The sequence below is a fragment of the Babylonia areolata genome, chromosome 23, assembly GCF_041734735.1.
Source record: "Babylonia areolata isolate BAREFJ2019XMU chromosome 23, ASM4173473v1, whole genome shotgun sequence".
Classification (NCBI taxonomy): domain Eukaryota; kingdom Metazoa; phylum Mollusca; class Gastropoda; order Neogastropoda; family Buccinidae; genus Babylonia; species Babylonia areolata.
In genome coordinates this window covers 11525019-11550018 of record NC_134898.1, presented here as the reverse complement: position 1 = coordinate 11550018, position 25000 = coordinate 11525019, and the positions used below count along the sequence as shown (strand labels likewise).

Below are 25000 nucleotides of genomic sequence, written 5' to 3'. Positions count from 1 at the left end.
TCTCTGTGCCCCTCTCCTTCTCTCTCGCCCCTCCCTTCCTCTCTTCCTGTCTCTCTTTTCCCTCTCTCTTCCTCTTTCCATTCTCGTTTTCTCCCCCCCCATCTCCATCCGTTTCTCCTACTCTCCCCCTCCCCACTCCCCCCCATTTCTCCCCACCCCTCTCTCTCTCTGTGAACAGTACACATACAAAAAAAAAAAACAAAAAAAAAGAACTACCACCTTTGCCAGGACAACAGACGGACAGCTGAGAGCCATCAGCGGTCTTGGTGCAGCTGTAGCCTTGAGGACAGGGGATGCCCTGGACCCCCTCCCCTTCCTCCTCAGTCCGGCAGTTGAGGACCTCCAGGTCCCTATCAGACACCAGCAGCAACAGCGGGGGTCCTTCCCCTCCACACGCTTCTCGGCGGGGATGCCGCGTGTTCTCTGTCCGCCCACATCATGTTGAAACGTTACATGTCTTGTCTGTCTTGAGAGTGTGCACGTGTGAGTGTGTGTGTGTGTGTGTGTGTGTGTGTGTGTGTGTGTGTGTGTGTGTGTGTGTGTGTGTGTGTGTGCATGTATGTGTGTGTGTGTGTGTGCCTGAAATCTGATGGAATGACACAGGAAACGAATGATGAGCGCCCCCCCCCCCCCCCAAAAAAAAAAGTTCATTGTTACGTGTGTGTGTGTGTGTGTGTGTGTGTGTGTGTGTGTGTGTGTGTGTGTGTGTGTGTGTGTGTGTGTGTGTGTGTGTGTGTGTGTGTGTGTGTGTGTGTGTGTGTGTTTTCATTCGTTCTTTAGTTTAGCGTCTTTTCACTATCACTGATATTAGACGATTAAAAAAAAAAGGGAGGGTGGGGGGTGTGGTGATGGTGGTGGTGGTAGTGGTGGTGGTGGTGGTGGTGGTGTGTGTGTGTGTGTGTGTGTGTGTGTGTGTGTGTGTGTGTGTGCGTGTGTGCATGAAATCTGATTGGATGACACATGAAACAAATGGGAAGCGCTCAATGACAGCCGTCAGTCAGCTCTCTCTCTACTCAGCTAGTCGGCAGCCTGTTGTGCAAATTAATGAACCCTGTGTTTGTAAAGCTCTCAGAGCTTAGTTTCGGACCGAGGATAGACGCTGTGTAAATATCCATAGCATTCATTCATTCATTCATTTATTCATCAAATCGTGTCCCAGAGTGGTAATTTAAAAATGAACCGAAATGGCGCAGTTGTGTCAGGAGAAAAGAAAAAAAAAAATGACGTGTTAACTCTCTCCATACGAACGGCGAAAGAGACGACGTTAACAGCGTTTCTCCCCAATTACCACCATCGAAATATTACAAGCGGAAGGCTCTTACACTGAAGAGGCGAATGTTGACAAAGAATACCACAATTCTGACGACGGAAGCTAAAGGTTGGGTCATTGAGACACCCACTGGACATCTGAGGGGTCTGTGTAGAGGAGAAGAGAGGACTGGCCGTACTGAGTGAGTTAACTTCTAGCAACCTGTTCCTGTTAACAGAATGTGCTGAAAAGAAAAGCAGTTTGGTGACGATGACAAGCGACGTGCTTAGAGAGACTGACCAATGCGTTGTCTGGTCTGAAAGACAGCTGTGTGTGACCTATATGGGATGAAGAAGAAAAGACATCAAAGATAATAATAATAATAATTATTATTGTTTTTTCGGTATGGTGTGAGTTTATTCGAACTGGCTGACACACACACACACACACACACACACACACACACACACACACACACACACACACACACACACACACACACAAGTTTCAAGTTTTAATTATCCTTTCACTCCTATTGGAGTATGGAGGATTACTGCAAAATACTCATTTTCGTGCCCATAACAAACATTTCCAAATACACAACAATGTCACATAAAGTTGAGAAAACACAAATGTCTTTTAACTCCAAAAGTATAACTAGGCAACATTTGCAAATCCAATCATCTTACTTACAGCTAAAATGACTTTTTTGCCTCCTTTGAGGGGGAGTGGGGGGGCGGGGGGGGGGGGGGGGTGAAGGGTGTGAGTCTTTTTAGGGCTGAATACCTGCATCTGCCTGTATGTAGTTAAATAAAGTAACCATGACCCCTTCCCCTACACCATCCACCACCCTCACTTGATAATTTAAAAAAAAAAAAGTCAGCTGTGCTTGGCATATGTTTAGTTTGAACTTGCAGTTTCCGATCTCTCTCTGTCTCTCTCTGTCTCTCTGTCTCTGTCTCTGCCTCTCTCTCTCTCTCTCTCTCTCACACACACACACACACACACACACACACACACACGCACACACGCACACACACACACCATCGCTCTCCCCCTCGACGCCTACCGTCTTCTGCCGGCCCACTCCTCTTCCCCCTCCCCCATTCCCCCTCCCCAACAACCCTATCCTCACCAAGCTCAACGCGCGCATCACTTTAACCGGACATCAAGTTAGCGAACAGACGTTGAGTTAATGACCAGCCAAATCATTATCATGTTGGGTGGTATTAGGGTACCTAACAAGACACATAAACGTTCAGTCAGTGACCAGCCAAATCATTATCATGTTGGGTGATAATCACAGTACCTACCAAGACACACAGACGTTCAGTTAGTGACCAGCCAAATCATTATCATGTTGGGTGATAATCACAGTACCTACCAAGACACACAGACGTTCAGTCAGTGACCAGCCAACACATTATCATGTTGGTTGATAATCACAGTACCTACCAAGACACACAGACGTTCAGTCAGTGACCAGCCAAATCATTATCATGTTGATATTAATAAACAATGAGGCCAGGAGATCAAATGATTAACAAAAAGCAAAGAGTGGTAACTCTCCCCACACACAAGGTACATAACTTCAAGCCAATGCTGCTTACGCTACCAGTTCAGCTAGCACACAGGTAAATAAAAGGTACATTGGAACAAACCCAGATGTACCTTTTATTTACCTGTGTGCAAAGCTGAATTGGCAGCCAAAGCAGCAGTGGCTTGATGTTATGTACCTTGTGTGTGGAGAGAATTACCACTCTTTACGATTTCTTAATCATTATCATGTTGGGTGATAGTCACGGTACCTACCAAGACACATGGGAGCCACTGTGTGCTTCTCCCTGCTGAAGACTTCATAGCACATCATGTCAGGGGGGCACGTCTGGAACAGATCATGGATCGTGGTTATGGCCTGTGGTCCTGCAAGAGGCCCTGTCTGTTCTGCAAGTCTGCCCCCCCCTCTCTCTGTCTCTCTCTTTCTGTTTGTCTGTCTGTCTCTCTCTGTGCGTGTTTATCTGATTTTCGGTATGAGAAAGCTGGCACAGGCAGACATTGGGGCTGAGAGACAGGCGTGCACACACACACACACACACACACACACACACACACACACACACATACCCATCACTCTCATCACTTTTACACACACACACACACACACACACACACACGCAAACGTGAACTTATACATGCACACGCACACATGCTCGCGCGCATAGTAATGACAGTATTTATAAAGCGTTGAATCTTGTGCAGAGACAAATCTAAGCGCTTTCACACCAGTCATTTACACGCATGCATAACTCAAAAACTGAAGAAACTGAAGACAAGGAAGAGGCAGGGGAGGGAGGCTATCTTGTGAAGAGGTGAGTTTTAAGGCCAGACTTGCGCGCGCGCGCGCGCGCGCACATACACACACACACACACACACACATATATATATATACACATATTTCCTCCCCCTATCCTTACACAAACGTACACTTGTACATGCACACGCACACATGCGTGCGCGCATACACATACATGCCCGCGCGCGCACACACACACACATAAACATACACATATTTCCTCCCCCTATCCTTACACAAACTCACACTTATACATGCACACACACGCACATGCGTGCGCACATACACATACATGCGCACACACATACATGCCTGCGTGCACACACACACACACACACACACACACACACACACACATGTACATATTTTCTCCCCCTATCCTCACATGAACACCACACCTCATCACACTGAATGAAACCAAACACTGAAAAAGCCACACCACACCATACCACATCATACCACGCCACACCACACCACACCACACCACACCATACCACATCATACCACGCCACACCACACCACACCACACCACGCCACACCACACCACACCACACCACGCCACGCCACGCCACGCCACGCCACCCCACACCACACCACACCACACCACGCCACACCACACCACGCCACACCACACCACACCACACCACGCCACGCCACACCACACCACACCACACACCACACCACGCCACACCACACCACACCAAACCACACCACACAAACATCACACCACACCACACCACGCCACGCCACACCACACCACACCACACCACACCACACCACCCGTACACACCCTTATACACAACCGGAGTCATTCGGATGAGACGATAAACCGAGGTCGCGTTGTGCAGCATGCACTTAGCACACGTAAAAGAACCCACGGCAACAAACGGCAAAATTCTGTAGAAAATTCCACTTTCATAGGAAAACAGATAAATTTGCAGGCAGAAAAAAAAAAGAAAAAAGGAAAGAAGGATGGCGCTCTCAGTGTAGCGATGCCCTCTCCCTGGGGAGATCGGCCCGAATTTCAAACAGAGAAATCTGTTGTTGCAATAAAAAGAGTGATACAATACAACAACAGTGGAGTGATGGCCTAGAGGTAACGCGTCCGCCCAGGAAGCGAGAGAATCTGAGCGCGCTGGTTCGAATCACAACTCAGCCGCCGATATTTTCTCCCCCTCCACTAGATCTTGAGTGGTGGTCTGGACGCTAGTCATTCGGATGAGACGATAAACCGAGGTCCCGTAAAAGAACCCACGGCAACAAAAGGGTTGTTCCTGGCAAAATTCTGTAGAAAAATCCACTTCGATAGGAAAAAAAAGGGTGGTGCTGCAGTGTGGCGACGCACTCTTCCTGGGGAGAGCAGCCCGAATTTCACACAGAGAAATCTGTTGTGACAAAAAGAGAAATACAATACAATACAATACAATACAATACAATACATATCACACCACTCACCACGTGGCGACATGACGAGGTGGGCACCGTACGGACACAGCGTTTCCTCGAGTCGTCTCCGCAGTTGGAAGAGCAGCACTTGAGGACGGGCGACTTGCAGTCCTGGTCGTTCTGACACTCCCTCAGATTCTTGCATGGGTTCGATTCTTGGTCGTCCACTGAGGGGCACTGGCCGGGGACCGAGTCTGGTGCCACAAGCCAGACATGTTCGGGTTATTTTTGACTCACTTGTGAAAACAAAGTGAGTCTATGTTTTAACCCGGTGTTCGGTTGTCTCTCTGTGTGTGTGTGTGTGTGTGTGTGTGTGTGTGTGTCCGTGGTAAACTTTAACATTGACATTTTCGCTGCAAATACTTTGTCAGTTGACACCAAATTAGGCATAAAAATAGGAAAAATTCAGTTCTTTCCAGTCATCTTGTTTAAAACAATATTGCACCTCTGGGATGGGCACAAAAAAAAAGAAAAGAAAAAAAGAAGCCTAATTATATGCAAACTGCATTTACTGTTATATCTATATTTTTTGTATTCTCTAAACTTGGCACTTTGATCTGATATTCTGACCCAACAACAAGAGCAGTCATTATTATCATTTTTGTTGTTGTTGTTGAAACAGGAACTTCTTTTGCTAAGCATGGAAGTTTTATTTATTTTGCAAACGTTTTGGTGCAGATAGTAAAAAAGGGAAATTACTCTGTAATTAATGCTAGGGGACTTAATTTGCTTTAAACTGATCTTTCTTATCTTAAACATTGCATTTTGAAATTATACTCAATGTATAAAAAGCTTGGATTTTTTAAAAAGTGTATCACAAGTGAGTCTTGAAGGCCTTGCCTCTCTTGTTTGTTTTGTTTTCAAATGTGGGGAAAAGGAGGAAGGTGGTAGAATGGTAAGGACGCTTTCATCTGTCAATACAGTGTCCATAAGGATGTGGGTACGAATTCTCGCTCTCGCCCATTTATCCCACGTTTGACTGGAAAAATCGAGCGGAGCGAGCGTCCAGTCTTTCGGGATGAGACGATAAAAGCGAAGTCCAGTGCGTGACAGCGATAAAAGCGAGTTCCAGTGCAATGAGCGATGCTTGTGCGTGACAGCGATAAAAGCGAGGTCCAGTGCATGACAGCGATAAAAGCGAGGTCCAGTGCATGACAGCGATAAAAGCGAGGTCCAGTGCGTGACAGCGATAAAAGCGACGTCTAGTGCATGAAGGAGGGTCGCGAGGATACATGCAGGATTTTGTGTGGGGATGAAGTGAGGGAAGGAGAGAGGAAGGAGGGGGGGGGAGGAGGTGGATGGAGAGAGGAGTGGAGGAAGGGAGAGAGTAGGGTTGAGGATTGGGGGGGGGAGGGCTAGGGGGGGGGGAGTTGCTTAGCAACGCGTGTCCAATGCGTTTAGCCAGGACTTGAGTGCATGCAGTTATAGTTGTGTACGACGGGCGCAACAGCCGAGTGGTTAAAGCGTTGGACTTTCAAACTGAGGGTCCCGGGTTCGAATCACGGTGACGGCGCCTGGTGGGTAAAGGGTGAAGATTTTTTACGATCTCCCAGGTCAACATATGTGCAGACCTGCCAGTGCCTGAACCCCCATCGTGTGTATACGTAAGCAGAAGATCAAATACGCACGTTAAAGGTCCTGTAATCCATGTCAGCGTTCGGTGGGTTATGGAAACAAGAACATACCCAGCATGCACACCCCGGAAAGCGGAGGATGGCTGCCTACATGGCGGGGTAAAAACGGGTCATACACGTAAAAACCCACTCGTGTACATACGAGTGAACGTGGGAGTTGCAGCCCACGAACGCTATCAGGGTCGATTTCGTTGTGCAGAATTTTGCTAGAGGACAACACTTTTGTTGCCATGTTGTTGTTGATGTTTTTTTCCCCAGTGCGTCAAGTGCGTGCTGCACACGGGACCTCGGTTTATTGTCTCATCCTAATGGCTCGAGTAAGTGGGGGAGTGTGTGGTGGGGGGGGGGACCTCTCTGGTGATGAGTGAGTGGGGGGACCTCTCTGGTGATGAGTGAGTAAGTGGGGGGGGGGGACCTCTCTGGTGATGAGTGAGTGGGGGGACCTCTCTGGTGATGAGTGAGTAAGTGGGGGGGGGGACCTCTCTGGTGATGAGTGAGTAAGTGTGGGGGGGACCTCTCTGGTGATGAGTGAGTAAGTGGGGCGGGGGACCTCTCTGGTGATGAGTGAGTAAGTGGGGGGACCTCTCTGGTGATGAGTGAGTAAGTGTGGGGGGGGGGGACCTCTCTGGTGATGAGTGAGTAAGTGGGGGGTGGGGGGACCTCTCTGGTGATGAGTGAGTAAGTGGGGGGGGGGGCCTCTCTGGTGGTGAGTGAGTGGGGGGACCTCTCTGGTGGTGAATGAGTCGGGGGGCCTCTCTGGTGGTGAGTGAGTCGGGGGGCCTCTCTGGTGGTGAGTGAGTGGGGGGGCCTCTCTGGTGGTGAGTGAGTGGGGGGACCTCTCTGGTGGTGAGTGAGTAATCACTCTGTCTCTCTCTGTCTCTGTCTCTCGACGTTCAATTTGATTTTCCAGTCAAACTGAGGAGAAAGGGTGAGAGTAGGATTCGAACCCAAGACCCTCACAGACAGACACTGTATTGCCAGATAAACGTCTTGACCATTCTGCCACCTTGCTCTCTCTGCAGGGCCTCCCACATAGCATCAATGGGTTCTCTCGTGGACTGCCGAAGCTGGGGCTGCGACAGCGGCGTGGGAGCAATGCCACTGAAACGGTGCAGATGATGGAGCAGCGAAAAAAAGAAAGGAAAAAAAAAGAAAGAAAGAAAAAAGAAAAGACAAGAAAGATTAGGATGAAGGGTAAGGACGGAGAGAGAGAGAGGATGGCAAGATGAGTGAGATGGAGATAGTGTACGAAAGTGGGTGAGGGGGGTGGGGGTGGGGGTGGGAGGGGGGAAGGGGCGGGGTGTGTGTGTGTGTGTAGGGGTGGGGGGGGTGGGCAGGGAGCAAGTCTAATCGTTCCGTGACCGAACAATTTTTGTGTTATAAATGATGGGAGATATCAATCGATTGGAAGGATTAGGTGGGAGAGCAGGGCTGGTGGGTGGATGGGGAGAGGGGGTGGGAGGGGTAGGGAAGGGGGTGGCAGGTGGGGGGTGGGGAAGAGGAGTGAGATGGGGTGGGGGGTGGGGGTGGGGGTGGGGGAAAAATGCCGGGGATTAAGCTAGCTGCAGTCACCGACCGGACATTCTTTTTCGTTTTTAGAATGTAGAAGAGAGAATCGATTGGAAGGGTGAGATCGGAGAGTGTGGGAGTGAGTAGGGAGAGTGGGGAGGGGGTGGGGAGAGTGAGGGAGAGTGGGGAGGGGGTGGGGAGAGTGAGGGAGAGTGGGGAGGGGGTGGGGAGAGTGGGAAAGAGTAGGGAGAGGTGGGGAGAGTGAGGGAGAGTGGGAGAGAGTGGGGAGAGTGGGGGAGGGAGTGGGGAGAGTGATGGAGAGTGGAGAGAGTGGGGAAGGGGTTGGGAGAGTGGGGAGAGTGGGAGACAGTGGGGAGGGGTGGGGAGAGTGGGGAGAGTGGGAGAGAGTGGGGAGGGGTGGGGAGAGTGGGGAGGGGGTGGGTAGAGTGGGGAGGGGTGGGGAGAGTGGGGAGAGTGGGAGAGAGTGGGGAGGGGTGGGGAGAGTGGGGAGGGGTGGGGAGAGTGGGGAGGGGTGGGGAGGGGGTTGGGAGAGTGGGGAGAGTAGGAGAGTGGGGAGGGGGTTGGGAGAGTGGGGAGAGTGGGAGAGAGTGGGGAGGGGTGGGGAAGGGGTTGGGAGAGTGGGGAGAGTAGGAGAGAGTGGGGAGGGGTGGGGAGAGTGGGGAGAGTGGGGAGGGGTGGGGAGAGTGGGGAGGGGTGGGGAGAGTGGGGAGGGGTGGGGGAGAGTGGGGAGAGGGTTGGGAGAGTGGGGAGAGTAGGAGAGTGGGGAGGGGGATGGGAGAGTAGGGAGAGTAGGAGAGAGTGGGGAGGGGGTGGGGAGAGTGGAGAGAGTGAGGAGGGGGTGGGGAGAGTGAGGGAGAGTGGGAGAGAGTGAGGAGGGGGTGGGGAGAGTGGGGATGGGGTGGGGAGAGTGGGGAGGGGGTGGGGAGAGTGGGGGAGGGGTGGGTAGAGTGATGGAGAGTGGGAGAGAGTGGGGAGGGGGTGGGGAGAGTGGGGAGTGGTGGGTAGAGTGATGGAGAGTGGGAGAGAGTGGGGAGGGGGTGGGGGAGAGTGGGGAGGGGGTGGGTAGAGTGATGGAGAGTGGGAGAGAGTGGGGAGGGGGTGGGGAGAGTGAAGGAGAGTGGGGAGAGAGTGGGGAGGGGGTGGGGAGAGTGGGGAGGGGTGGGTAGAGTGGGGAGGGGGTGGGGAGAGTGGGGGAGGGGGTGGTAGAGTGGGGAGGGGAAGGGTAGAGTGAGGAGAGTGGGAGAGAGTAGGGAGGGGGTGGGGTAGAGTGGGGAGGGGTGGGTTAGAGTGGGGCGGGGGTGGGTAGAGTGATGGAGAGTGGGAGAGAGTAGGGAGGGGGTGGGTAGAGTGATGGAGAGTGGGGAGGGGGTGGGGAGAGAGGGACAGAGTGAGGAGGGGGTGGGGAGAGTGGGGAGGGGGTGGGGAGAGTGATGGAGAGTGGGGAGGGGGTGGGGAGAGAGGGACCGAGTGGGGAGGGGGTGGGGAGAGTGAGGGAGAGTGGGGAGGCGGTGGGAAGAGTGGGGGGGGGGGGGAGGGCGGGGCGATGGTTGCAGGACGAGTAAAGATGAGAGGGGTGGGAAAGTGAAAGTGTGACTTGTGTGTGTGTGTGTGAAGCTAGTCTGATATCGTGTTTTTTGGTTTTGTTTTGTTTTGTTTGATTTTTTTGTTTTGTTTTTTTTTTTGCTGTTTTTGTGTGTGTTTGTTTTGGGTTTTTTTGTGTGGGTGAGATTGATCGGAAAGAGGTGAGGTGTGTGGGTGGCAGGATGAGTTAGACAGGTATAGGGGTGGAGGAAGAAGCGAGTACTGGGGAAGGCTGGGAAAGAGGAGGAGGAGGTAGGGGGGGTGCGGGTGGAGGAGGGTCTCGAGGAAACATGCGGGGTTTTGGGTGTGGAGGTAGTGAGGGAAGGAAGGAGACAGAAAGGAAAGGGGGGGGGGGGGAAAGGAGGTGGATGGAGAGAGGAGTGGAGGAAAGGAGAGAGTAGGGGTGAGGGTGGGGGGTGGGGGGTGGGGAGAGTGAGGGAGAGTTGCTCAGCAAGAGAGAAGTAGTAGAAGTAGTAATAGTAGTACACAGAGAGGCAGAGAGAGAGACAGAGACAGATAGACAGAGAGAGAGAGAGAGAGAGGACAAAGGCAGAGAAAATCAATGAAAACGTGTGTGTGTGTGTGTGTGTGTGTGTGTGTGTGTGTGTGTGTGTGTGTGTGTGTGTGAGACAGAGAGACAGAGAGAGACGGAGACAGAGAGAGACAGAGTGATTACTCACTCACCACCAGAGAGGTCCCCCCACTCACTCACTCACCACTAGAGAGGGACCCCTACTCACTCACTCACCACAAGAGAAGGACCCCCACTCACTCACTCACCACAAGAGAAGGACCCCCACTCACTCACTCACCACCAGAGAGGTCCCCCCACTCACTCACCACCAGAGAGGTCTCCCACTCACTCACCACCAGAGAGGCTCCCCCCACTCACCACCAGAGAGGCCCCCCCACTCACTCACCACCAGAGAGGTCCCCCCACTCACACATCACCAGAGAGGTCCCCACTCACTCACCACCAGAGAGGACCCCCCCACTCACTCACCACCAGAGAGGTCCCCCCCACTCACTCACCACCAGAGAGGACCCCCCCACTCACTCACCACCAGAGAGGTCCCCCCACTCACACATCACCAGAGAGGTCCCCCCACTCACATATCACCAGAGGGGTTCCCCCACTCACACATCACCAGAGGGGTTCCCCCACTCACATATCACCAGAGGGGTTCCCCCACTCACACATCACCAGAGAGGTCCCCCCCACTCACTCACCACCAGAGAGGTCCCCCCCACTCACACATCACCAGAGAGGTCCCCCCCACTCACACATCACCAGAGAGGTCCCCCCCACTCACACATCACCAGAGAGGTCCCCCCCACTCACACATCACCAGAGAGGTCCCCCCCACTCACACATCACCAGAGAGGTCCCCCCCACTCACACATCACCAGAGAGGTCCCCCCCACTCACTCACCACCAGAGAGGTCCCCCCCACTCACACATCACCAGAGAGGTCCCCCCACTCACATATCACCAGAGGGGTTCCCCCACTCACACATCACCAGAGGGGTTCCCCCACTCACACATCACCAGAGAGGTCCCCCCCACTCACCACCAGAGAGGTCCCCCCACTCACTCACCAGCAGAGAGGTCCCCCCACTCACACATCACCAGAGGTCCCCCCACTCACACATCACCAGAGAGGTCCCCCCCACTCACACATCACCAGAGGGGTTCCCCCACTCACACATCACCAGAGAGGTCCCCCCCACTCACCACCAGAGAGGTCCCCCCACTCACTCACCAGCAGAGAGGCCCCCCCACTCACCACCAGAGAGGTCCCCCCCACTCACCACCAGAGAGGTCCCCCCACTCACACATCACCAGAGAGGTCCCCCCACTCACACATCACCAGAGAGGTCACCCCACTCACTCACCACCAGAGAGGGACCCCCACTCACTCACCACCACAGAGGTCCCCCCACTCACTCACCACCAGAGAGGTCCCCCCACTCACTCACCACCAGAGAGGTCCCCCCACTCACTCACTCACCACAAGAGAGGGACCCCCACTCACTCACTCACCACCAGAGAGGTCCCCCCACTCACTCACCACCAGAGAGCCCCCCCCCCACTCACCACCAGAGAGGACCCCCCCACTCACTCACCACCAGAGAGGTCCCCACTCACTCACCACCAGAGAGGTCCCCCCACTCACTCACCACCAGAGAGGCCCCCCACTCACTCACCACCAGAGAGGTCCCCCACTCACTCACTCACCACCAGAGAGGTCCCCCACTCACTCACCACCAGAGAGGTCCCCCCACTCACTCACCACCAGAGAGGTCCCCCCACTCACTCACCACCAGAGAGGCCCCCCCCACTCACACATCACCAGAGAGGCCCCCCACTCACACATCACCAGAGAGGTCCCCCCACTCACTCACCACCAGAGAGGTCTCCCACTCACACATCACCAGAGAGGTCCCCCCACTCACATATCACCAGAGGGGTTCCCCCACTCACACATCACCAGAGGGGTTCCCCCACTCACACATCACCAGAGGGGTTCCCCCACTCACACATCACCAGAGGGGTTCCCCCACTCACTCACCACCAGAGAGGTCCCCCCCACTCACTCACCACCAGAGAGGTCCCCCCACTCACTCACTCACCACAAGAGAGGGACCCCCACTCACTCACTCACCACCAGAGGTCCCCACCACTCACTCACTCACCACCAGAGAGGTCCCCCACTCACTCACCACCAGAGAGGTCCCCCACTCACTCACCACCAGAGAGGTCCCCCACTCACTCACCACCAGAGAGGTCCCCCACTCACTCACTCACCACCAGAGAGGCCCCCCACTCACACATCACCAGAGAGGCCCCCCCACTCACACATCACCAGAGAGGTCCCCCCACTCACTCACCACCAGAGAGGCCCCCCACTCACACATCACCAGAGAGGTCCCCCACTCACTCACCACCAGAGAGGCCCCCCCCCACTCACACATCACCAGAGAGGTCCCCCCACTCACTCACCACCAGAGAGGCCCCCCCCCCCACTCACACATCACCAGAGAGGTCCCCCACTCACTCACCACCAGAGAGGTCCCCCCACTCACTCACTCACCACCAGATAGGTCCCCCCCACTCACTCACTCATCACCAGAGACGTGCCCCCCAATCACTCACTCACCACCAGAGACGTGCCCCCCAATCACTCACTCACCACCAGAGAGGTCCCCCCCCCACTCACTCACTCACTCACCACCAGAGACGTGCCCCCCAATCACTCACTCACCACCAGAGACGTGCCCCCCAATCACTCACTCACCACCAGAGAGGTTCCCCCCCCCACTCACTCACTCACCACCAGAGACGTGCCCCCCAATCACTCACTCACCACCAGAGACGTGCCCCCCAATCACTCACTCACCACCAGAGAGGTTCCCCCCCCACTCACTCACCACCAGAGAGGCCCCCCCCCCACTCACCCACTCACTCACCACCAGAGAGGACCCCCCCACTCACCCACTCACTCACCACCAGAGAGGTCCCCCCCCCCCCACTCACTCACCGTAAGCTCGACACGTGGGTACCTTGGGGCAAGGGGAGGTAATGCACGTGGCCTTGTCCATGAAACACTTCTGGCCTTCGGTGCACTTCTGCAAATCACAACCAGAAATCATCCAGGAGGACATGAAGAAGACTAGAGGAGAGGAATCCAAGAGGAAGAAGAAGAAAGACAGCCACAAACTGTAAAACGAAGAGAGGCACACACACCCCCCCCCACACCCACACCCCAACACCCCCCTGCCCCCCCCCCCCCCCCCACACACACACCCACACACCCACCGACACCCGCCCCCCCCCCCACACCCCCCACTCCACACACACTACACCACCACCCCTACACACACACACACACACACACACACACAGACTCTCTACTACTTCTCCTGTCTTGCTGTGCAACTCTCCTCCCCCACTCTCTCCCTTCCTCCATTCCTCTCTCTATCTGCCTCCTTCCTTCCTTCCCTCCTTCCTCCCTCCCTCCCTCCCATCCTCCCCCAAACCCTTCTTGTTTCCTCTCGAACCTCCTCCCCCCCCTCTTTACCTCCTCCCTCCCCCCAGCCTTCCCCTCCCCCGCACCCCCCACCCCCTGCACCCACCTCTACTACTCACTTCGGTCTTTCCCCCCCCCCCCCACCTCCTATCTCACTCATCCTACCACCCACCCCACCCCAGACGGACAGACAGAGACACAGACAGAGACAGACAGACAGACAGACAGACAAAACACTGCAATGTTTAACACTGAAGTGTTGAATGTCATTAGCTGAAAAGCTCTGGTGACATAGCAGGTACGAATCAGAACAAAATGGTGCAAAATAGATAAAATGGAACAAAAAACAACAACAACAAACAACAACAAACAAACAACAACAACAACAAAAAGCCACAAAAAAAAAATCCCAACATAAAAACAAACAAACCAGAATTGAAACAACATAAACTAATAGGAGACTTACGACACTTTGGCACTTTGTCATTCGCTTAAAGTACATGTGACGGGAGGGGGGGGGGGGGGGGGGGGGTAATTTGCCTTTTTCTTTCAGTCGTTCGTCTCCAAGGTTTGGACAGTACACAGAAAACAAAGTACAGATAAATCACATAATAAATATTTATGCATGTTAACATCGACACACATCACATCAATACAAACACAATACTAAAGTACAGATAATTCATATAATAAACATTTACGCATGCAACATCGACACACATCGTATCAATACAAACACATACGACATAAAGTACACATCAAAAAAAAAAAAAAATCATACAATAAATATCAAATAAAACAGAGACAGACAGAGACAGATAGACACCTCTCCCCCCCCCCCCCCCCCCCCCCCCGACCCCCAACCACCACCACCACCACCACCCAGAGCTCACCACAGGGGTACAGAGGCTGGAGGAGGGACGGCCCTTCAGGCACAGACGACAGTCGTTGCACGGGCAGCACTTGAGCTTGCTGAGACAGTCCTCATCAGACCCGCACGGGACACAGTCCTTGTGCACGGAGTTCTTGTTGCACAGCATGATACTCTCTGGACCCGGGCACTGGCCGGGCTCTGACAGACATGGGTGGAAGGAAGGAAGGAAGGAAGGAAGGAAGGAATGAAGGGAATGAATGAATGAATGAATGGATGAGTAGGGAATCCTGTTCCACGGAAACTTAATACACACACACACGCACGCACGCGCACACACACAGAACCCCCCCACACACACACACACAGACCCCCCCTCCCCCCCCCACATAGACAGCCACCCCCCACCCACACAGATCCCCCCCCCACCCACACACACAGACCCCCCCCCCACACACACACACAGACCCGCCCATACACACACAGACCCCTCCCCCCACACACAGACCCAACACACACACACAGACCCAACACACACACACACAGACCCCCCCACACACATACCCACCCCCCCACACAGACCCCCACACACACACTCAGACCTTTCCCCCACACACAGACCCTCCCCACACAGAGACCCCCCGCCACACACAGACCCCCCCACCCCCCCCCACATAGACCCCCCCACATAGACCCCCCCCACACACACACACAGATCCCCCCCCCCCCCCCCACACACACAGATATAACCCCCCCCCCACACACACACACACACACACACACTACACACACATGGACATACACGCGAAACGGAAACTCAAACACCCAACACTCAACCAGGCGTCTTTCTTTCTTTTGTTTACTTTTTGTTTTCAGAAAATGGGACCGAGCCAAAACACTCAGTTCCAGATTCAGCGTAAGTCTGTACTCACTGTTCTCACAACATCTGGCACCCGTTTCCTTGTCTTTGCATGTAAATTTGGGAACACAGAACTGTAACACACACACACGCACACACGCACGCACGCACGCACGCACACACACACACAAAATATTCATGGGGCGAAGAGGATTTCAGAAAACAGACTAATCAAGAATATAACCAGCATTGTCACAATTTGCATCAACTGGTAAAATAAGGTTTAGCATGCCTACTTCTGCGTGAAACTATCAATGTTACATTGCACGTCTTAATGAATTTACAAAAGAGAATCCGTTTTACTGGCAGAAAATAACTTACAGAATGAAAACACAGACTTGGACATACATATTTATCGGGTAACAACAGTTTTACGAATAAAAAATAAAAAAATAAAAAAAGGACACTCCATGATATAATCAAACTAATCACCAACAGTATTCATGTCACATTTTTTTTACACGGTTTTCTCATGGAATTCTATTTACCCACCCTGTTTCAATGGGTAAACAATGGTTATTGCATTTAAATTGAATTCACGAAATGATGTTTGCAGTGGGCAAAATTGACAAAAAATATTTTTCTCTCTTAGATTCCCTTTTCATTGTGATATAGAACAAACAAACAGTTTGTACTTTGTCTTAATGATTCAAACCAAATCTTTTCATAATTACTTTTTAAAGCAGTAATGACATTGCGACATAAATACTTTAATCTTTGAAGGGAATGAGAAGGAGGAGATTACGTGATTAACTGAATCTTTAATGGGTAAAGAATTAGGCGCAGTAAAGGCCTTTTTACAATTCTGTCCATTTATCGACACAAAACATAAAAATAAAGAACGACACAAAAACCTAAAAATAAAGAAATAAAATGAAAAAAAAAAGAACGACGAATAAGTAACTGGAGTAACTGGAATAGTCTATTCAAAGTAACAAAGCAATGAAAAGAACAATTGGTACATTATCACGTACGTACGTGTACACACACACACACACACACACACACACACACACACACACACACGCACGCACGCACGCACGCACACGCATACACACACACACACACACACACACACACATATCATAAAACAAGCAAAGACATACGTACACATTCACGCCCACACACTCAAACACACACACACACGCACTTCATTTGCTAGCACGATCACACATACATTCAATTTTTCATTCATCATGGCGTGGCAGCTAGTGGACTGAGTATAAGCTAGTATTTGCAAAAGACCGTGAGTAGGTTAATAAAAGTATCGAATAGAAGTATTTTTATGTTAGACTTAAAGAGAGATATGGCTGGAATTTGACGACGTGTCTTTGGAAGCATGTTCCATTCTATGCTCATCTTAAATAAATCAATGTTAGGCTTTGGGACAATAGCTCTGTCTGATTTACGTTGGAACTGGAAACAAAATAATGATTTTAAATATTGTGGGCATGCGTTATGAACAATCTTATGCGTATGAATCAATGTGTCATGTCTGATGAGTATAAGAACAGGTAATATTTGAAGTTCTTTGTACATATTGTGCACAGATCCGCCTGTGGTATTTACATGGCAAATCATCTTAATGGCACGTTTTTGTAAAGAGCAAAGTGGCTTTAATGTATAAGGAGGACATTTACCCCAAATAATCGAGCAACAGCTGAGACGAGAACAAGAAGAAGAAGGTGGAGGAGGAAGAGAAAGAAGAAGAAGAAGAAGGAGGAGGAGGTGGAGGAGAAGGAGGAAGACGAAGAAGAAGAAGAAGATGATGATGATGATGAAGGAAGAGAAAATTCTGCCCATTTAATGACACAAAAGATAAAGATATAGAAATAAAATGAAATAGGATACAATGATAAGAACGACGAATAAGAATAGTAACTGGAATCGTCCATTAAAAATAACAAAGCAATGAAAAGAACAATGGTTACATTAACACCTACATACACACCTGCACGCACGCACGCACACACACACACACACACACATACACACACACACATATATATATATATATATATATATATATATATATATACTGAAACAAGCAAACAAAGACATACGTACACATTCACACCCACACACTCAAACACACTCAAACACACACACACACACACACACACACACACACACACACACACACACACACACACACACACACACACACACACACACACACACACACACACACACAAATACACACGCACTTACTGTTCAGTCGCTAGCACGATCACACATACATTCAACTTTTCATTCATCATGGCATGGTGGCTAGTGGACTGAGTACAAGCTAATATTGTAGAAGAAGAAGAAGGAGGAGGACGAGGACGAGGACGAGGAGACGAAAAAAAGGATGAGGAAGAAGAAGAAGACGACGGGCGCCACAGCCGAGTGGTTTAAGCGTCCCGTCCTGAGGGTCCCGGGTTCGAATCTCGGTAACGGTGCCTGGTGGGTAAAGGGTGGAGATTTTTCCGATCTCCCAGGTCAACATATGTGCAGACATGCCAGTGCTTGAACCCCCTTCGTTGTGTATACGCACGCAGAAAATCAAATACGCACGTTAAAGATCCTGTAACCCATGTCAGTGTTCGGTGGGTCATGTTGACACGAAAATACCCAACATGCATGAACCACGACAGAGTCATTGGCAAGTCAATGTTGGTCGTGTAACGGAAAGAAAAAGAAAGAAAGAAGAAGAAGAAGAAGAGGAAGAGGAGGAGGAGGAGGAGGAGAAAGAGGGAGAACAGAAACAGCAGCAGCTAACAGCTATTATACATTGTCAGTGCAGGAAACACTCGCAAGAGGCTGCCGACAGATTTTCCCCAGGGAGGTGACACAGCATTTCTTGTCCCCTTCACAGTCGTTGTCCGCAGTGCACGTGTCCGTGGAAAGCGAGTCACCGGCCTTCACAAAGTAACTACACTGGCCTGGTTTGTCTGTGGACATTGATCAAAAAGTGATATTATATATAAAAGCGGCAAAGAGAGAGGGTGGGTGTGGTTAGAGAGGGAGAGGGAGAGAAGGAGAGGGAGAGAGAGAGGGAGAGGGAGAGAGAGAGAGAGAGAGAGAGAGAGAGAGAGAGGGAAAGACAGAGAGAGAGGGAGAGAGAGATAGAGAACACTGAACACTGAAATGTTTAATGTCATTAGCTGTAAAGCTCTAGTGATTAAGTAGGTACAAATCAGAACAAAAGTGGTGCAAAACAGATAAAATGATGGAACAGAAAGGAAAAAAAAAAACAAACACTTGATTGAAGCAAAATAAACTACTAAGGGATAAGCGGACACTTTGGTACTTTGTCATTAGCTTAAAACGTACATGTGGCAGGGAGGTTACTGTGCCTTTTTTTTCCTCAGTTGTTGGTCTCCAAAGTTTGGACAGTACACAGGAAACAAAGTACATATTATAATCCATATCATAATAATTTAAGCATGTGACATCGACACACATCATATCAATGAGACAGAGAGAGAGAGAGAGAGAGAGAGAGAGATGGATATGGACATGGACATGGATATCGATATGGACATGGACATGGACATCTTTTTATTCGATAAAGGCCATGGCCCCTCATGAAGGGGATGCAGTGAACACAAATTACAACACAAGAAGTTGTCACTTTTTCAGCACAAAGTACAGCATGAAACAACAAGAGAGGCAAGGCCTTCAAGACTCACTTGTGGCAAATTAAGTCCCCTAGCATTAATTACAGAGTAATTTCCCTTTTTTTACTATCTGCACCAAAACGTTTGCAAAATAAATAAAACTTCCATGCTTAGCAAAAGAAGTTCCTGTTTGAACAAAAAATGATAATAATGACTGCTCTTGTTGTTGGGTCAGAATATCAGATCAAAGTGCCAAGTTTAGAGAATACAAAAAATATAAATATAACAGTAAATGCAGTTTGCATATAATTAGGCTTCATTTTTTTTGTGCCCATCCCAGAGGAGCAATATTGTTTTAAGCAAGATGACTGGAAAGAACTGATTTTTTTCCTATTTTTATGCCTATTTTGGTGTCAACTGACAAAGTATTTGCAGAGAAAATGTCAATGTTAAAGTTTACCACGGACACACAGACACACACACACACACACACACACACACACACACACACACACACACACACACACACACACACACACAGACAACCGAACACCGGGTTAAAACATAGACTCACTTTGTTTACACAAGTGAAACAATTAACTACAAGAAAATGAACAATGCATGTTAGTGAAGTGATGGCCTAGATGTAACGCGGCCGCGTAGGAAGCGAGAGAATCTGAGCGAGCTGGTTCGAATCACGGCTCAGCCGCCTATATTTTTCTCCCCATCCACTAGACCTTGAGTGGTGGTCTGGACGCTAGTCATTCGGATGAGACGATAAACCGAGATCCCGTGTGCAGCATGCACTTAGCGCACGTAAAAGACCCCACGGCAACAAAAGGGTTGTTCCTGGCAAAATTCTGTAGAAAAATCCACTTCGATAGGAAAAACAAATAAAAGTGCATGCAGGAAAAAAAAAAGGGTGGTGCTGTAGTGTAGCGACGCGCTCTCCCTGGGAAGAGCAGCCCGAATTTCACATAGAGAAATCTGTTGTGATAAAAAGAAATACAAATACAATTAAACAAATGTATACACAATTTATAACGATTAACTACATATTATACTGAGAGAGAGACAGAGACAAAGACACAGAGAGAGACAGAGACAGATCGTGTGTTCGGGAGAAGGTTGGGGGGGGGGGGGGGGAGGTGATGGGAGGAAGAGGGGTGTGGAGAGGATGGAAGTGCAGGACAGTGTTTTCTGGGGGGAGAGTGTTTTGTGAAAATGTGAGAACGTGTGTATAATTATCAATTATGTGTGGTGGTGGAATGGGTGGTGTGTGTGTGTGTGTGTGTGTGTGTGTGTGTGTGTGTGTGTGTGTGTGTGTGTGTGTGTGTGTGTGTGTGTGTGTGTGTGTGTGTGAATGAAGTAGTGTGGTGGTGGAATGGGTGGGGTGTGTGTGTGTGTGTGTGTGTGTGTGTGTGTGTGTGTGTGTGAGCGAAGTAGTCGCCTTACATTTTTAGAGAAACACCCACTCTCTCTTTCTCTCTCACTCTCTGTCTAATACACGCACACACACACACACACACACACACACACGCACGCACGCACGCACGCACACAGGTTCGGGCTTACTCGCCCCCCCCCCCACCCCCCACACACACCCCACACCCACCACCACACCCTCCCCAGCTTCCTGGTCTCCACAGACAAACCTCAAACCAGGCGGTGCGGAAAATAAAAGAGAATTCACACCTCTCAACAATATAGACGAACATACTTCAAAACAGGAACCATGATGAAAAAAATAAGAAAAAAATAAAAACAAAACAACAACAACAATCAAGAACCCCCCCAAAAACAACAACAACAACAAACAAACAAACAAAAAACCACACACCAAAAACAAAAAAAAAACATAACAACCGACAACACAAGGTGACACAGCTGACCTGTATCTGAGCAACAGGCCGCATTGTTGACGGGAACAAACTTCATAGGACACACTTTCTTTGTGGGCTTGATGTTGACGGCACGTGTTACTCGGTTCTTTCCGACCTTTCCGGTCACCATTCTGACCACCGGCACCCCGGAGTGTCCGCACACGTTTTCCCCTAGCGTCTCGCTCTCTGTTGGTCAAAGGGAAAAGTTCCGGTTTCAGTTTAAACAAGTTGGCGTTTAAAGCGTGTGGACTGACCCATGATTATACGCTTACGATCGACCGGACACAGCTACAGCACAGCACAGCACAGCACAGCACAGCACAGTATACAGCACAGGACAACACAGCACAGCACAGCACAGTACAGTACACCACAGTATACAGCACAGGACAACACAGCACAGCACAGCACAGTACAGTACAGCACAGTATACAGCACAGGACAACACAGCACAGCACAGTACAGTACAGCACAGTATACAGCACATGACAACACAGTACAGGACAATACAGCACAGTACAGTACAGCACAGTATACAGTACAGGACAAGACAGCACAGCACAGTACAGCACAATATACAGCACAGCACAACACAACACAACACAGTACAGCACAGTACAGCACAATATACAGCACAGGACAACACAAAACAGCACAACACAGCACAGTGCAGTACAGCACAGTATACAACACAGCACAGTATACAGCACAGCACAGTATACAGCACAGCACAACACAGCTACACTGCAGCACAGCACAGCACAGCACATGACAGTACAGCACAGTATACAGCACAAGACAACACAGCACAGCACAGCACAGCACAGGACAGTACAGCACAGTATACAGCACAAGACAACACAGCACAGCACAGCACAGCACAGGACAGTACAGCACAGTATACAGCACAAGACAACACAACACAGCACAGCACAGCACAGCAAAGTACAGTACAGTACAACACAGCACAGTACAGTATACAGCACAGGACAAGACAGCACAGCACAGTATACAGCACAGGACAACACAGCACAGTACAGTATACAGTACAGGACAACACAGCACAGCACAGTACAGCACAATATACAGCACAGCACAGCACAACACAGCACAGTACAGCACAGCACAGTGCAGTACAGTACAGCACAGTATACAGTACAGGACAAGACAGCACAGTACAGCACAGCACAACACAACACAGCACAGCACAGTACAGCACAATATACAGCACAGGACAACACAAAACAGCACAACACAGCACAGTATAGTAAAGTACAGTACATCACAGTACACAGCACAGAACAACACGGCACAGCACAACACAGCTACACTGCAGCACAGCACAGCACAGGACAGTACAGCATAGTATACAGCACAAGACAACACAACACAGCACAACACAGCACAGCACAACACAGCTACACTGCAGCACAGCACAGCACAGGACAGTACAGCATAGTATACAGCACAAGACAACACAACACAGCACAACACAGCACAGCACAGTACAGCACAGTATATAGTACAGGACAAGACAGCACAGCACAGTACAGCACAATATACAGCACAGCACAGCAAAATATATAGCACAACATGATATGGCACCTCGTGTTCTGGTGCCACCTGTCCCTCCCTGGGAGTTAACAAAAGCAAACGTCAACATATGTGCTTCTGACACAACAAAAGGAGAATCTCCACATATAATAGCAGCATCTGTCAGAATTGAATTAGAAGAAAATTTTGATTATCATTTAAAAGTTTACACTGATGGCTCGGTCCTGGATGATAGCAGTGCAGGATCTGCTTTTGTCATTCCTGACCTAAAAACAGAAAAATCATATTATTTAGGTAAGGGACATTCAATTTTTACAGCTGAATTGGTGGCCATCCTTATGGCTTTAAATCATCTTGTTGATATACCAATCATAATAAGTAATATCCTATTTTGTGTTGATTCTCAATCTGTCTTAAAAGGTTTGCTCCTTTTTGAGAATAATCAAAGAGAAGATTTATTTTTTGAAATTAGGTATTTATTGCACTCCCTATTTGTGAAGGGTACAAATGTTGATTTTTGTTGGATACCATCCCACACTGGATTCCGTTATAACGACCAAGCAGATAGGGCAGCAAAAAGGGGAGCAAAAAATCATATAGATAGTATAAAAGTATATTGCCCATTGTCATACAAGGAAATAAGCAATATACTAGAAAGAGACTTTTATAGGTGCTTGAATTCAAGTCTAAAACCTCGTCAGTTGACTCTCTCAGACTTTGGTCCGATTCGCAGACCAATTCTGAGCTTAGCTCTCAGACTATTATCAAATTCATTACGGACCAAGTATTGTTCTAATGTCAAGTGTATATGCTTTAATAACCTGACAATTGAGCATATAATTTTTCACTGTAGCTTGATGAAGCCTTTTGTACACGAAAGTGTGTCTTCACAAGTGACTGAGAACGTTGATGTTTTTGACTTTTTGCATTCATTATCAGTTGTTTCGCTTGTCAGTTTAACGACTTCTCTTTTACGAAGTCCTTTAAGTAATTTCCTGTAACTGTATTTAGAGGGTTTTTTGTTTTTGTTTGTTTGTTTGTTTGTTTTGTTTTTCTTTCAAATTTCACCCACATTTTTACCCTCATTTGCCCAGTTTCCCCAAACCCTCCATTCATCCACATCTCCCACCCCTTCTAACCGATAATACTCAGATGTATTCATAAATACTTTTACAAAATGTCTTCAATCACCGATATGTGTGACGGGACATTAAACAAAAATTCCTTCCTTCCTTCCATACAGCACAGGACAACACAAAACAGCACAACACAGCACAGTACAGTACAGTACAGCACAGTATACAGCACAAGACAACACAACACAGCACAGCACAGCACAGTACAGTACAGTACAGTACAGCACAGTATACAGCACAGAACAACACAACACAGCACAACACAGCTACACTGCAGCACAGCACGGCACAGGACAGTACAGCACAGTATACAGCACAACACAACACAACACAGCACAGTACAGCACAGTATACAGCACAGGACAACACAACACAGCACAGTACAGTACAGCACAGTATACAGCACAGGACAACAAAACACAGCACAGTACAGTACAAGACAACACAGCATAGCACAGTATGCAGCACAATACAGCACAGCACAGCACAGTACAGTATAACACAGTATACAGCACAAGACAACACAACACAACACAGCACAGTACAGCACAGGACAACACAGCACAATACAGCACAGCACAGTACAGTACAGCACAGCACAACACTGCACAGCACAGCGCAGCGCAGCACAGCACAGCACAGCACAGCACAGCACAGCACACAGCACACAACGACACGACACGACACGACACGACACGACACGATACGACACAGCACCCGTCTTTGGGGAAACTTCAGTCTGCCCACTCGCAAATCAAGAATCAAACAAGAGCAATGATAGGAGCACACACCACTCCCTATATCTATCTATCTATATGTATGTACATATCTATATATATACATATCTATCAATCTATCTACATCTATCTATATATCTATCTGTGTATACGTGTAGTGATGGCATAGAAGTAGCGCGTCCGCCTAGGAAGCAAGAGAATCTGAGCGCGCTGGTTCGAATCACGGCTCGGCCGCCGATATTTTCTCCCCCTCCACTAGACCTTGAGTGGTGGTCTGGACGCTAGTCATTCGGATGAGACGATAAACCGAGGCCCCGTGTGCTAGCACGCACTTAGCGCACGTAGAAGAACCCACGGCAACAAAAGGTTGCTCCTGGGAAAATTCTTTAGAAAAATCCACTTCGATAGGAAAAACAAAACAAAACAAAACAAAAAACAAAACAAAACAAAAACAAAAACAAAAAAAAAAC

General features: G+C 49.4%; 1 protein-coding gene across 2 annotated transcripts in view; it reads right to left on the bottom strand.

The window, feature by feature from the left end:
* The window catches only part of LOC143298273 (uncharacterized), a 32703-nt gene that overhangs the window by 4436 nt on the left and 3267 nt on the right, over positions 1-25000 (bottom strand). For both annotated transcript variants that reach the window (XM_076611089.1, XM_076611090.1), the window contains exons 3-10: positions 21113-21289; positions 18391-18551; positions 15629-15689; positions 14719-14897; positions 13337-13424; positions 5059-5243; positions 3062-3134; positions 220-423 (exon numbers count right to left, since the gene is read on the bottom strand). In XM_076611089.1, the coding sequence (XP_076467204.1) occupies positions 220-423; positions 3062-3134; positions 5059-5243; positions 13337-13424; positions 14719-14897; positions 15629-15689; positions 18391-18551; positions 21113-21289 (1128 nt within the window). The remainder of the gene's footprint in view (positions 1-219; positions 424-3061; positions 3135-5058; positions 5244-13336; positions 13425-14718; positions 14898-15628; positions 15690-18390; positions 18552-21112; positions 21290-25000) is intronic.